This window comes from Staurois parvus, unplaced genomic scaffold (genome assembly GCF_062004578.1).
Source record: "Staurois parvus isolate SC_StPar_1 unplaced genomic scaffold, SC_StPar_1.0 ptg000152l, whole genome shotgun sequence".
In the NCBI taxonomy this organism is placed as follows: Eukaryota; Metazoa; Chordata; class Amphibia; order Anura; family Ranidae; genus Staurois; species Staurois parvus.
In genome coordinates, this window is record NW_028317948.1 from 2,457,490 (window position 1) to 2,470,458 (window position 12,969).

The window sequence follows — 12,969 nt, forward strand, 5'->3', positions numbered from 1 at the left end:
CAAGTCCGCACTCCTTAAGGCGCCGTTAAAAAAAAAAAAAACTTACCACATTTTAATATTCCTGTCAACAAGGTCCATTCTAAAAGGTCAGAGAAATAAATATACAAATTATGAAAAAAGCATGGACAGTACGGTGAAAGTTAGAATGTGTGAAAGAAATAAACCAAAACATTTTGCAAGCACAAGCTAGTTTAATGTGAACAGTTTCCTCCACTATCCGTAAGTAAGAACCTAGGCAAGGAAAACACTATCTACTGGCTGCTCGGGCCTGAGGGTGGCACCGTAGGCACCAAAGGGCTGCAGGTAGGACACCAGGGCTCTACATACTGAATGTAATAAACACGACATTGGAAATATGTAAATGGTTTTTTTTAGTACTGAACTTAAATAATCTAAAAATACACTAGATTTCTTTTCCATGTAAAATATTTAGCTATGCTCTAATATTCAACAATGTTTTGTATGCAGATACAATGCTGTGTCTGGCCAATGGGTGCAGGACGATGTGCTAATCAAAATGGCCTCTCAGGTAAGTGATCTCGGTTTTTCTATGTTTAATCTTTTTCAAAAGCTCCTGAAATTTAAATAGAAGCCACTGATGGCTCTATGTATCTATGTGTTTTTACTAAGATCTCTGCCACCAATCCTTTTTAGACAAATTAGATTTTTCGTATTGCGAAAAATTTCTAAACTGAAACGCGGTTTCCCATAGGAATGAATTGAAAACCAATTAATCTGTTCCAGAGGTCAGAAAAAAAAAAAAGTCTTTATCTGTTCAAAACTCTTTATAAATTGCACTTTAAAGGCATAAATACTGTACAGGGACATGATTAAAAATTCTTAAATGCATTGAAAACCAATTAATCCGTTCCGGAGGTCAGAATAAAGTCAAAGTGTTATCTGTTCAAAACTCTTTATAAAGTACACTTTAAAGGCATAGTACTGTACAGGCACATGATTAAAACAAAATTTGTAAATGCATTGAAAACCAATTAATCAGTTTGGATTATTTTCAATGGACTTTCATTCGTAAACCGAGGCGTTCGTAACCGAGGTACGCCTGTATATGTCAATGTATATAATGAATATAGTGATATTGATTATAATCTTTTGATTCTGAAAAAATTGTATTCTCAAAAAGCAGATGCCAATCAGTTTCTTCATCTATTCTATTGATTGGTTACCTCCAGCAATATACATAACTTTATGGCCAGGTTTTCAGTCATGAGACCTATAGTTTGTATCTGACCGGGCCTTGTCTTAAGGGCCAGTTCACACTACAATGCGCATTTATTTTTTTTTTTTTCAAAAAAGTTAACTTACCCTTTAAGATATGTAAAATAAACAAAAAACCTGAGATGATTATTGTTTAATTCTACAGTTTTAAGACATCGTATAGGGATTCTCGAGTTATTTTTACCAAAGAAATGTGGCAGACTACATTTTAACCTAAATTTATGAAGAAAGTTTGTTTATTTGCAAAATTGCGTAGCAGAAAAAATATGGGGGGGGATTTAAAAATTTTAGGTAATTTTTTCATTTATTTTGCAAAACATAAAAAACCAATAGTGATTAAATTATAAACAGAGATCCTCCTGCGCAAAAGGGAAATAGCCCTACTGTAAGCTGCCAACACTTAATCTGTTACCCAAACAGTGAAAATATCAAAATTACATAAATAGTGCAGCGCTCAAAACTAACTTATATACACAAATAACTGTGCTCACATACAATGGTGACACACATATAGTGAAATGACCTCAATTATAAGTGCCACTTAATGATGATCTAAGGTGCCCACATAATCACACAAATATATGTAAAACGCATATAAACAACGTATGAAAACGCATATAAAAAAGTCCTCACTGGAAAATAATTTTAAATAATTTAAAAAGTGCTCCAAGTGTGGTGATGTAACCACACTTAATTAGATTTATCCTCAAAAAATCAAACACAAACAAAATTGTCCATAAATACTAGTGGCAAACACATGCAAAGTGCATAAAAGTGCAAAAAATGCAAAAAAATTTGTGCAAAACAAATGTGTCCTTATTCCACAGCAGTGCAACTCTTCCCCTCCTATGGCTAGATTGCCTCCTCACCTCCTTACATCGACCCCTAAGGGCCACACAGCATTCAGGATCTCTCTGGATCCTTATCCCCTGGAGATCAGCACTTCTCCTGCCGTCCTGGATCACTTTGAGGGTATTTCGATTACCCCCACTCAGAAGCTTCTATAGGATGATTACTCACCATCCAGTGAGCAAGAAAGAAAGAGATCCTCTAAGTGCAGTATTTTAGAGCCAAAAAACACTTTAATGACAGTGTTTAAAAGACATATAGTGTGTCTCCTTAGTGTGCAATCATCATTTTGATGTCTATTCACAGGGTGGGAGTGGAGTCGGGACCTGTAAGTGAAACTCCAACAGAGAAAGATCAAGTCCTCTCCCCTGCTATAAAGGGCTGAGCTGCATAGTAGAGCAGTGCAAATCTAAGGATTGGATGGACATACTACAATCCAGGTTAATAATCTCTCTCTGAGAGATTATTAACCTGGATTGTAGTATGTCCATCCAATCCTTAGATTTGCACTGCTCTACTATGCAGCTCAGCCCTTTATAGCAGGGGAGAGGACTTGATCTTTCTCTGTTGGAGTTTCACTTACAGGTCCCGACCCCACTCCCACCCTGTGAATAGACATCAAAATGATGATTGCACACTAAGGAGACACACTATATGTCTTTTAAACACTGTCATTAAAGTGTTTTTTGGCTCTAAAATACTGCACTTAGAGGATCTCTTTCTTTCTTGCTCACTGGATGGTGAGTAATCATCCTATAGAAGCTTCTGAGTGGGGGTAATCGAAATACCCTCAAAGTGATCCAGGACGGCAGGAGAAGTGCTGATCTCCAGGGGATAAGGATCCAGAGAGATCCTGAATGCTGTGTGGCCCTTAGGGGTCGATGTAAGGAGGTGAGGAGGCAATCTAGCCATAGGAGGGGAAGAGTTGCACTGCTGTGGAATAAGGACACATTTGTTTTGCACAAATTTTTTTGCATTTTTTGCACTTTTATGCACTTTGCATGTGTTTGCCACTAGTATTTATGGACAATTTTGTTTGTGTTTGATTTTTTGAGGATAAATCTAATTAAGTGTGGTTACATCACCACACTTGGAGCACTTTTTAAATTATTTAAAATTATTTTCCAGTGAGGACTTTTTTATATGCGTTTTCATACGTTGTTTATATGCGTTTTACATATATTTGTGTGATTATGTGGGCACCTTAGATCATCATTAAGTGGCACTTATAATTGAGGTCATTTCACTATATGTGTGTCACCATTGTATGTGAGCACAGTTATTTGTGTATATAAGTTAGTTTTGAGCGCTGCACTATTTATGTAATTTTAATAGTGATTAAATACCACCAAACTAAAGCTCTATTTCTATGAAGGTAGTGAATAGTAAAAATTTCTTTTGGGTACAGTGTTGCATGACCGTGCAATTGTAATTTAACGTGTGACAGCACTGAAAGCTGAAAATTGGCCTGAGCAGGAAGGGGGTAAAACTGCCCGGTATTGAAGTGGTTAAAGTGAACCTAGAATTGGGAAGCCGTGTAGTATGTGTGAGAGACATCAGTTGTGAATGATCTGGCACATACAGTGGGCATTTTGCGGCTGCTTGTTAGCCTAGGCTTGTTTTCCATCTATTTAACAGTGCTGTGTGACTGGAAGCTGCCACCGAAAAACAGAATGGTTGGCTACACAAACAGCAGTGTGGTGGATGAAATCCTTTATTGGAATCCTATACATGCAATATAAGAATATGACAGCTCCAAGACAGGACAGAGGAGCAGTAGACGTGTTTCATACGAACGCGTTTAGTCATTACTTACTAAGCATGTGTTCGTGTGAAACGCGTCTACTGCTCCTCTATCCTGTCATATTCTTATATTGCATGTATAGGATTCCAATAAAGGATTTCATCCACCACATTGCTGTTTGTGTGGCCAACCGTTCTGTTTTTCCATTGCATCTGTGATCACGGATCGGGTCAGCACCTGCGTGTCTGTGGAGGAGTTATGCAGATTCGGCACTCACCTGGAGCGGATCTTTTGCTCTTTCTGCAAGCTGCCACCAGCCAGTTCGATATGTTCTCAACTGAGCCCCCTGATGAGACAATCAGTGTAGATCTATGATCAGAAATAGGAGTGGGCATCATGTTCTGATGATGATGCCAAGTCCTAACAGGCACCGCTGAGGCTAGAAGAATAGAGGGTGCCTAGGCATCTGTGCGTTTTACAGCTGTAAGCACCAAATCGATCAACATGCAAAACCCCATGGTTTTTAAATGTTCCTCTGCACCTGTAGTGTAGTGTTGCTTGAAACTTGTAGTTCAAAACCGTACACAATCTTCTTTTTTGAGCTACAAGCTTCAAATATTTTTTGCCCAAATAGACTTCAATGCTAGCTCCTGAAAAACACACGAAAACACCCATATCGCAAGTTTTTATTCTCTAGTCACAAAACAAATTGTGTATGTGTGATTATGAGTACTTTCAATGTTTGGAGAAGCCGAATTGGTCACACTGAATCTTTGGAATCGTGCGACATCACTTAAATTTGCATCACTTCAAAGTCGGATGTCAGTCCGATTTCAGGTGCGACTTGGAATACATCTCTGCGACTTCATGCACAGAAGTCTATGAAAGTCGCAACTGAAGTTGCAAAAAGTAGCGCATGAAGTACTTTCAAAATCGCTACGACTCCGACGGAGTTTGAATCGTACTGATATGACCGCTTCCATTGCAAACAGTAGGGTGCGACTTGTCATGCGATTTGAAACTATCAAATTGCATGGCAAGTCTCACCTGTGTGACCGGGGACTAAGTGTTTTAACGGGCCTATGAAACAGGGAGCCAGGCTTTTGGGCCATCTATGGCCACTCTTCATGAAAGTCTGTTGAGATTGATTGCAGTGTAATGCACTCTGTTCTGTGTGACTGATGTAATCCCAGCAAAAATGTTGATTGTTTTTCCCAAATTATATTAGAAGAGAGTATATGGGTAAGCACTGCAGTTATATCTCAAAGTAAGCTCTTGCTATATATACAATATAGTTTCCCCTTAAAGAATAATCAGCTAAAAGCATTGTACAATACACAGCATACAAATAGAATTTAGAAGCCTTAATGCAATTATTCATGTATGTTGTTTCTGTTTTATATCAGGCATTTGGCCGAGGTGCTATGAGGGAATGCTACCGGACGTAAGTATAGGTTCTTTATTTTATTTTATTTATTTTTGTTTTTTTAATGTACTGTAATACAAGTTAGTAATACAAGTTAGTGCTTGCACAACATCTTACATGGATTGCAATGTAGGGTAATCATCTTTTATCATAATAATAAATTGGTGTGCTCAGTGTTGCTTGTAAAATGTAATTTTTGGGAAGATTTATAAACTTGTAAAAGCAAGGGAACGGAAAATATATTCTCATAGTCCAACTGGGGGCTAATATTTTTCTTTTGAATGTCCCTTGGATATTTTTTTTTTTTCTTCAAATAAAGGAATCATTCAGAGGGGTCTCCTACAGTACCTTTTATTCAACATGAGTCCTTTATTCTCCAGTCCCAGCGGCTCTAAACCTGAAAGACTGTCAGTTTTGGTGTCATGAGCCCTATTTTTATCGTTTGTCACTGTAAATTTATATGAAATGGCTGCATACATGTATGATATTCTCTGTTTTTTGTTTAGTTAGGCAGAAAATATTGTATTATGTTAATTCTTGGGCAGCACAGTGGATAAATGGTTAGCACTTACGCCTTGCAGTACTAGGGTTGTGGGTTCTAATCCCAACCATGTAACCACCTGCCTGGAGTTTGCATGTTCTCCCTGTGCCTGCGTGGGTTTCCTCCGGGTACTCCAGTTTCCTCCCACACTCCAAAGACATGCTGGTAGGTTAATTGGCTCCTGTCTAAATTGGTCCTAGTATGTGTATGTATAAATGTGAGTTAGGGACTTTAGATTGTATGCCCCTTGAGGGTTAGGGACTGATGTGAATGTAATATATATATATATATATATATATATATATATATATATATATATATAGCGCTGCGTAAATTGATGGCACTATATAAGTACCTGTAATAAATAATAAATTCTGTGATCTCGAACTGACCATGGGTCTGAGTTGACCCACAAATCTGCACAAACACAGAAAATACTTGGGGGCCTGTTTTGTTCTTTTATCAGCTTTCATTCAGCAGTGTTTCTTATTGCACTGCCTGACATGCAGATTACGAGTAGTATGAGAAGCTACAAATCAGTATATAACCCAACATGAATATAAGAGGTAAAATACTAGGTGGGATTTAGATTAAGTGCTAAATACAAAAATAGGAGGAGGTGTTGGGTGGCAGGGACTTTTGTAGGCACTATATATAAAAAATGAAAATGCGTAACAAGTCTCTATAATTTCAAAGGTAAAAACCAGAAGCTCTGCACAAGCCATATACTATTGCACCTCACATATTGTATGTGTCATATATCTATATGTAATGCACAGAGTAGAATGCTATTCTCAGTCATTACAGATATAATGCCCCATGCTCCTTGTGGAAAAATATCATGCCCATATTCTTGATGCGTTTCAAGACTTGCTCTTCCTCAGGGACAATTCGATGGACCTTCATGATGAAAATGAAAAACAAATATGCAACCCAGTAGACTTCCAAATACCAATGTCCCATCACAGTATATAGTCCCAGAATTAAGATTAAATAATCAAAATGTTTGCTTCCTGAAATATGTACTAGTCATTTATATCAATGTGCTTTTATAACTGGCTTGGTCTGTCACCTAAAGTGAATAGGGAGTGTGCAACAGCCTTAAAATAGAAAGAACATAATTATAATTTCTTTTGAGTGCTTTTTTTTTTTATTTTTTACTTTTCAGATATAAATCAAAATTCTAGTGGGCAGCACAGTGGCTAAATGGTTAGCACTTCCGACTGGCAGTACTAGGGTTGTTGGTTCGAATCCCACCTGCCTGGAGCTTGCATGTTCTCCCTGTGTCTGCGTGGGTTTCCCCCGGGTACTCCGGTTTCCTCCCACACTCCAAAGACATGCTGTTATGTTAATTGGATCCTGTCTAAATTGGCCCTAGTATGTGTATGTATGAATGTAAGTTAGGGACCTTAGATTGTACACCCCTTGAGGGTTAGGGACTGATGGGAATGTATAATATACAGTGGGGATCAAAAGTTTGGGCACCCCAGCTAAAAATTTGTATTAATGTGCATAAAGAAGCCAAGGAAAGATGGAAAAATCTCCAAAAGGCATCAAATTACAGATTACACATTCTTATAATATGTCAACAAACGTTAGATTTTATTTCCATCATTTACACTTTCAAAATAACAGAAAACAAAAAAATGGCGTCTGCAAAAGTTTGGGCACCCTGCAGAGTTAATATCTTGTACTGCCCCCTTTGGCAAGTATCACAGCTTGTAAACGCTTTTTGTAGCCAGCCAAGAGTCTTTCAATTCTTGTTTGAGGTATTTTTGCCTATTCTTCCTTACAAAAGTCTTCCAGTTCTTTGATATTTCTGGGCTGTCTGTCACGCACTGCTCTTTTAAGGTCTATCCATAGATTTTCAATTATGTTGAGGTCAGGAGATTGTGAAGGCCATGGCAAAACCTTCAGTTTACGCCTCTTGTTGTAATCCCCCGTGGATTTCGAAGTGTGTTTAGGATCATTATCCATTTGTAGAAGCCATCCTCTCTTTAACTTCAGCTTTTTCACAGATGGCATAAAGTTACCATCCAAAATTTGCTGAAATTTTATTGAATCCATTTTTCCTTCTACTCGTGAGATGTTCCCTGTGCCACTGGCTGCAACACAACCCCAAAGCATGATTGATCCAACCCCATGCTTAACAGTTGGACAGAGGTTCTTTTCATTAAATTCTGTGCCCCTTCTTCTCCAAACGTACCTTTGCTCATTCCGGCCAAAAAGTTTAATTTTAACCTCATTGGTCCACAGAACTTGTTTCCAAAATGCATCAGGCTTGTCTATATGTTCATTTGCAAAGTTCAAACGATGATTTTTGTGGTGAGGACGTAGACGAGGTTTTCTTCTGATGACTCTTCCATGAAGACCATATTTGTACAAGTATCTCTTTATAGTGGAATAGTCTACCACAACTCCAGTGTCTGCCAGATCTTTCTGGAGGGATCGTGCAGTCAAACGTGGGTTTTGAATTGTTTTTCTCACAATCCTGCGAGCTGTTCTGTCTGATATTTTTCTTGGTCTTCCAGATCTTGCTTTAACTTCCACTGTTCCTGATGACTGCCATTTCTTAATTACATTCCGAACAGAGGATATTGACATCTGAAAACGCTTTGCTATCTTCTTATAGCCTTCTCCAGCTTTGTGAGCGTCAACTATTTTCAGTTTCAGTTTTCTAGACAACTGCTTAGAAAAACCCATGGTGCTGATTGTTGGGGCAAGGTCTGATGAGTCTGGGCATTTAAAACCTTTGAGATTGACATAACCTGGTCTTCCCAGACGATGATTGAGAACAATCCATGACACTGGCAGGTCTCAGCTTTGCAAAGGGGGCAGTGCATGCTATAAATTCTGCAGGGTGCCCAAACTTTTGCAGACGCCATTTTTTTGTTTTCTGTTATTTTGAAAGTGTAAATGATGGAAATAAAATCTAACTTTTGTTGACATATTATAAGAATGTCTAATCTGTAATTTGATGCCTTTTGGAGATTTTTCCATCTTTCCTTGGCTTCTTTATGCACATTAATACAAATTTTTAGCTGGGGTGCCCAAACTTTCGATCCCCACTGTATATGTAAAGTGCTGCGTAAATTGACGGCGCTATATAAGTACCTGAAATAAATTATAAATAAATAAATATAGGAATGTTTAGGCCAAGTTTAAATTTGGAACTCAGCATTATCAACCAATTCACATTGGCTGGTCTTTATTACTGTTTATTTTATTTTCCAGGCAGTAGTGGGAAAATTTCAGCTGTAATCTGATTGGCTGCTATGTATGGCAGATGTTCTTTTTCTTTTATTTGTGTTTTTGTACTGTACTGTAATTGGCCTCTATAGATGGGGTTTCCTGTTTGACAGCTTCCTAAAGGGAGTTCCTATGGGACCAAGCACCATATAGCTCTATAGAGCTTTTATGACCATATAAGGGGCTTCATAGCCAGAGAAAAGAAATTGTTTTTCATATTAGTCAGACAGTTTATTTTCTAATCTGCGTTATAAAATGTGCTACTATTAAACTTTATATTTATTATTTATAATATTTATGTATAATCATATTTGTATAGCAACAACATTAGATGACACTTTAACTCTTTTTTTTTTTTTTTTAATAGTTTGCATACAACTATTATTTCTTTGACGTTTTGTATGGTCAGTCATAGCACATTCAGGAACTTCATTTTATGTAGGACCGTGAGACCTGACACCCAAAGTTACAGTTGTATGTATTGTGCATATATTATAAAATGCTTCTATCCAGCAAACTCTGCTGTTTTTCAGACAAAAGGGAACAAAGAATGAGAAGGGTCAACATTGCTAACTGTAAATTATCTATCAAAGGCTTCCACAATTGCCCCAAACAGGTTTTTAAACCACATACCAGTTGTTTATTACAGTCCTGATAAGATGCCAGAGAATCTGATATCAGGTTGTCGAAAGCTAGACATGAAGGGTTAGGCAGGCCATAGACGGGCCGTTTATCGGCCGAATTTTTGGCCAATAAATGAAAAATTGGTCGGCCCCGTTGCCAATGCTGCCACCAATGTTCGTGGATTTTCCAGCATGACCGATAATAAATGAGAAGATCCGCGAAAAACGGCCGACGGGCTGGCCCCACTAACGGTGTGAATTTCGGCCGATAAACGACCCGGCTATGGCCTGCATTAGGATTTTGACCAATTTGTGATGCACCACCTGAGATTTGAGCCGTGGGTTGCCCTGTTGGCTACCCTTATTTTTTTTTTCCTCATTGTGACTAAACAGCAATTCACCTTAAGCCCCAGTTCACATATATGCGAATTGGATGCATTTCGAAACGCACCGGATTTTCATGACATGTGAACCAAACCGGTTTTCTATGGAGCCAGTTCACATATGTGCAGGCCGGCCACAGTGCGATTTTCAAAAGAGTCGGGTACGATTTCAGTCTGGTTCAGGTGCGATTTCCAGTGTCATACACTTTAAAAAATTGCAACTGAATTGTACCTGAACCGCTGAACGAAATCGCACCGGGCTCTTTTTACAAATTGCACTGAAACCAACCCTGCACATAAGTGAGCTCTGTCTAAATGAATGAATGACTTATGACATAATGCAAATATAAGTGACACTCCATCCTTATTTGATGCTTCATCATTTACAAATGCTGAATGTATACCTGCCTAAGGTACACGAACATTCTGGTTTAGCCAACCACGCACTTTTTCCTTTTTTTCATTTAGCCAGCAGGAACAAAAAACAGATTCTTTATTCACACATGCGAGGTGGATGGACCAGCTCCCTTGCCGGGTCTTTGTATTTTGACAGTGGGACTCTTGCTGTCAGAATACGCTAGTCAGTTGCTCCAGCCAATAGTTTTCTAACATTCCTGTCCAACAAAAGTCAATCTTTCCATCAACTTCTGTCGAACAGGGTCGGCTACACATGGATCGAAATTCAGCCTTTCCCTGCAGAACCAATTGCATGTTGATCCTACAATTACCAGTTTCATGAGCGCCACTAGCCAGTCTGACATTTCTGGGCATATCAGATCCTTGTACCTACCTGTTGTTGCTCCCCCCTATCCTCAGTCACAACGTCACAAGCACATTTTTTCTGCACCCAGCACAGATTTATAATGTGTCTGTTTACAGTGCAGAAATGCATGGAGGGCAACAATGAGCAGCATGGTGACTTAAGGATCAGTTGGATTTTAATGATTTCTTCTTTACCACCTCCTGTATACAGGTCTGGTATTTTTTTTTTTTTCATATTTGTTTTATACTGTAGAGAAAGCAGCTGGAGAGGTGAGACTCCAAAAAAAGTTGGTACAAAGACAGCATGGACATTTTTCTATTGAAATATGCCAAAGATTTACAAATTCGGCATCAGCATCAGCTTTAAGTGGTCCTTTCATTAATCAGTTTTGTTTCATTTGGCCTCCAGGCTGAACGCAAAGAAATCAATCTGATTCTTCCTTCCAATGAAATAGAATAAAACTTGGGGAAATTAAAAATTTATACCTGTGAACTTGTATGGCTACATAAAACTACCTTATACCATACAAATACAAATGTGAGTGACCCAAAAATTTGCATTATATATCCAAATTAAGTATATTAAAAATGTATGCAGTATATAGTGAATCAACAGAGTTTTTGAATCACTGATTCTTTCTTCCACCCTATACAGCAAGGGTGGATAAATCTCCCACTGATGATATTGCATTCTAACAGCCAGCGCTGATGGCTATTAAAATACAGTGGACATTGAAAATGGTAACTTCAGTTGATTGGTTGCAGTCACTGTTCGGCCAAGAGCCATCTGCTGGGCTCCATAGATTTTTGGATTAAAGCATGTCAAGCAGTAGGGTGTCAACAGGGCCATCCACTGTCCGAATTTCACCTAGTTCATCTGAAACTGGCCACAATTTGATCAATTTAATGCCCATTTTAGGTGGAAAGGTAATTGTAGAGATATATTGCCTCAGTGATCTCTGTTCTCAATACAACATTGACAGCTACTAAAGTTAGTCTTCATTCTGATTATACATACGTTGTAATAATTTCTCTAACTTTTCCATATTCCCAGGAAGAAGTTGTCTAATTTCTCTCACAGTCAGCAGTGGAAAAGTGCCTATAACTATGTAGCCAAGAGGTACTTAGAGACTGTAGACAGAGATGTCTATTTTGAAGATGTCCGACTCCAAATGGAGGCCAAGCTATGGGGGGAGGAGTACAATCGGCATAAACCACCAAAGCAGGTAGGATTAGTTTATTTCCTGGGAACTGTTTATGTGTCTCGCTATGTATGTGTCATTAAAAATAAAGGCACACATATTCCTATTAAGTGCTTCTGCTCATCTCTGTGGATTTTGTTAATAGACAGGCACACCCTGTTTTCAAGAAGCTACTGCATTGGTTTATGAAGTTATCTATGATTTTTAAGTGTTAAGCATGTAGAAAGATTTCCAGTAATGGGAGAACTGCACAAGCACATGGACTTGGGTGGGGGAAGGTTGACAATATCCTGACAGCTTGGACCTCATGCATTTTTTCTGTGCTCACAGAAGGGCCCAGAGCAAGGGGTGGGCATGAGGGGCAGTCGTGCAGGGCACAGCAGTAGGCCCACGCAAGCTCCAGATCAGTGGCTGGCAACCAGCAGGCCACAGCTTCATGTATGTTCTACCAGCTACTGCTGTCAATCTGTGCTCCAGCGTGCCCATATTCCACCCCATCCTCCCGCAGCTGACATAAAAAACACACCAGGACTGTGCAATTATCTTCCAGTTGGTAGAAAGCAAGTGATTGGCCGTGCATGTGCAGGGCATACTCCATGCCAACCATGAACAGTCAAAGCAAGGGGCAGAGAATGGACGCAGGGTGTTACACCCATTCTATGAAATGAATTAGGAGCAGGGGAGGGGTGCTTTATTCTGCATCCTTGCCCTGGACACTGGATGAACCTGGTCTAGTACTGGCTAATTGTAAAGGTCCTTGCAAGCCTTGTTAAAGGATAAGCTCACCGTTGGGAACATGTTACATGTTCCACCAGTTGTTAGGGTGGAACATGTAATATGTTCCTGATCCTAGTGAAAGGTTTACCTGATTGCACCACTCCAAGCTATGGATGTAAGGAAAAAGATCACCCCACTGGCAAGTGAGAAAAGGGGAGCACGAGTCTGAGCGATTCC

The 12,969-nt window shown here is 39.0% G+C and overlaps 1 protein-coding gene across 3 annotated transcripts in view; it reads left to right on the forward strand.

The window, feature by feature from the left end:
* EEF2K (eukaryotic elongation factor 2 kinase) overlaps positions 1–12,969 on the forward strand; it is a 162,512-nt gene that overhangs the window by 93,734 nt on the left and 55,809 nt on the right. For all 3 annotated transcript variants that reach the window (XM_089674796.1, XM_089674798.1, XM_089674797.1), the window contains 3 exons: positions 469–529; positions 5,236–5,273; positions 11,868–12,039. In XM_089674796.1, coding sequence (XP_089530922.1) covers positions 469–529; positions 5,236–5,273; positions 11,868–12,039 — 271 coding nt within the window. The remainder of the gene's footprint in view (positions 1–468; positions 530–5,235; positions 5,274–11,867; positions 12,040–12,969) is intronic.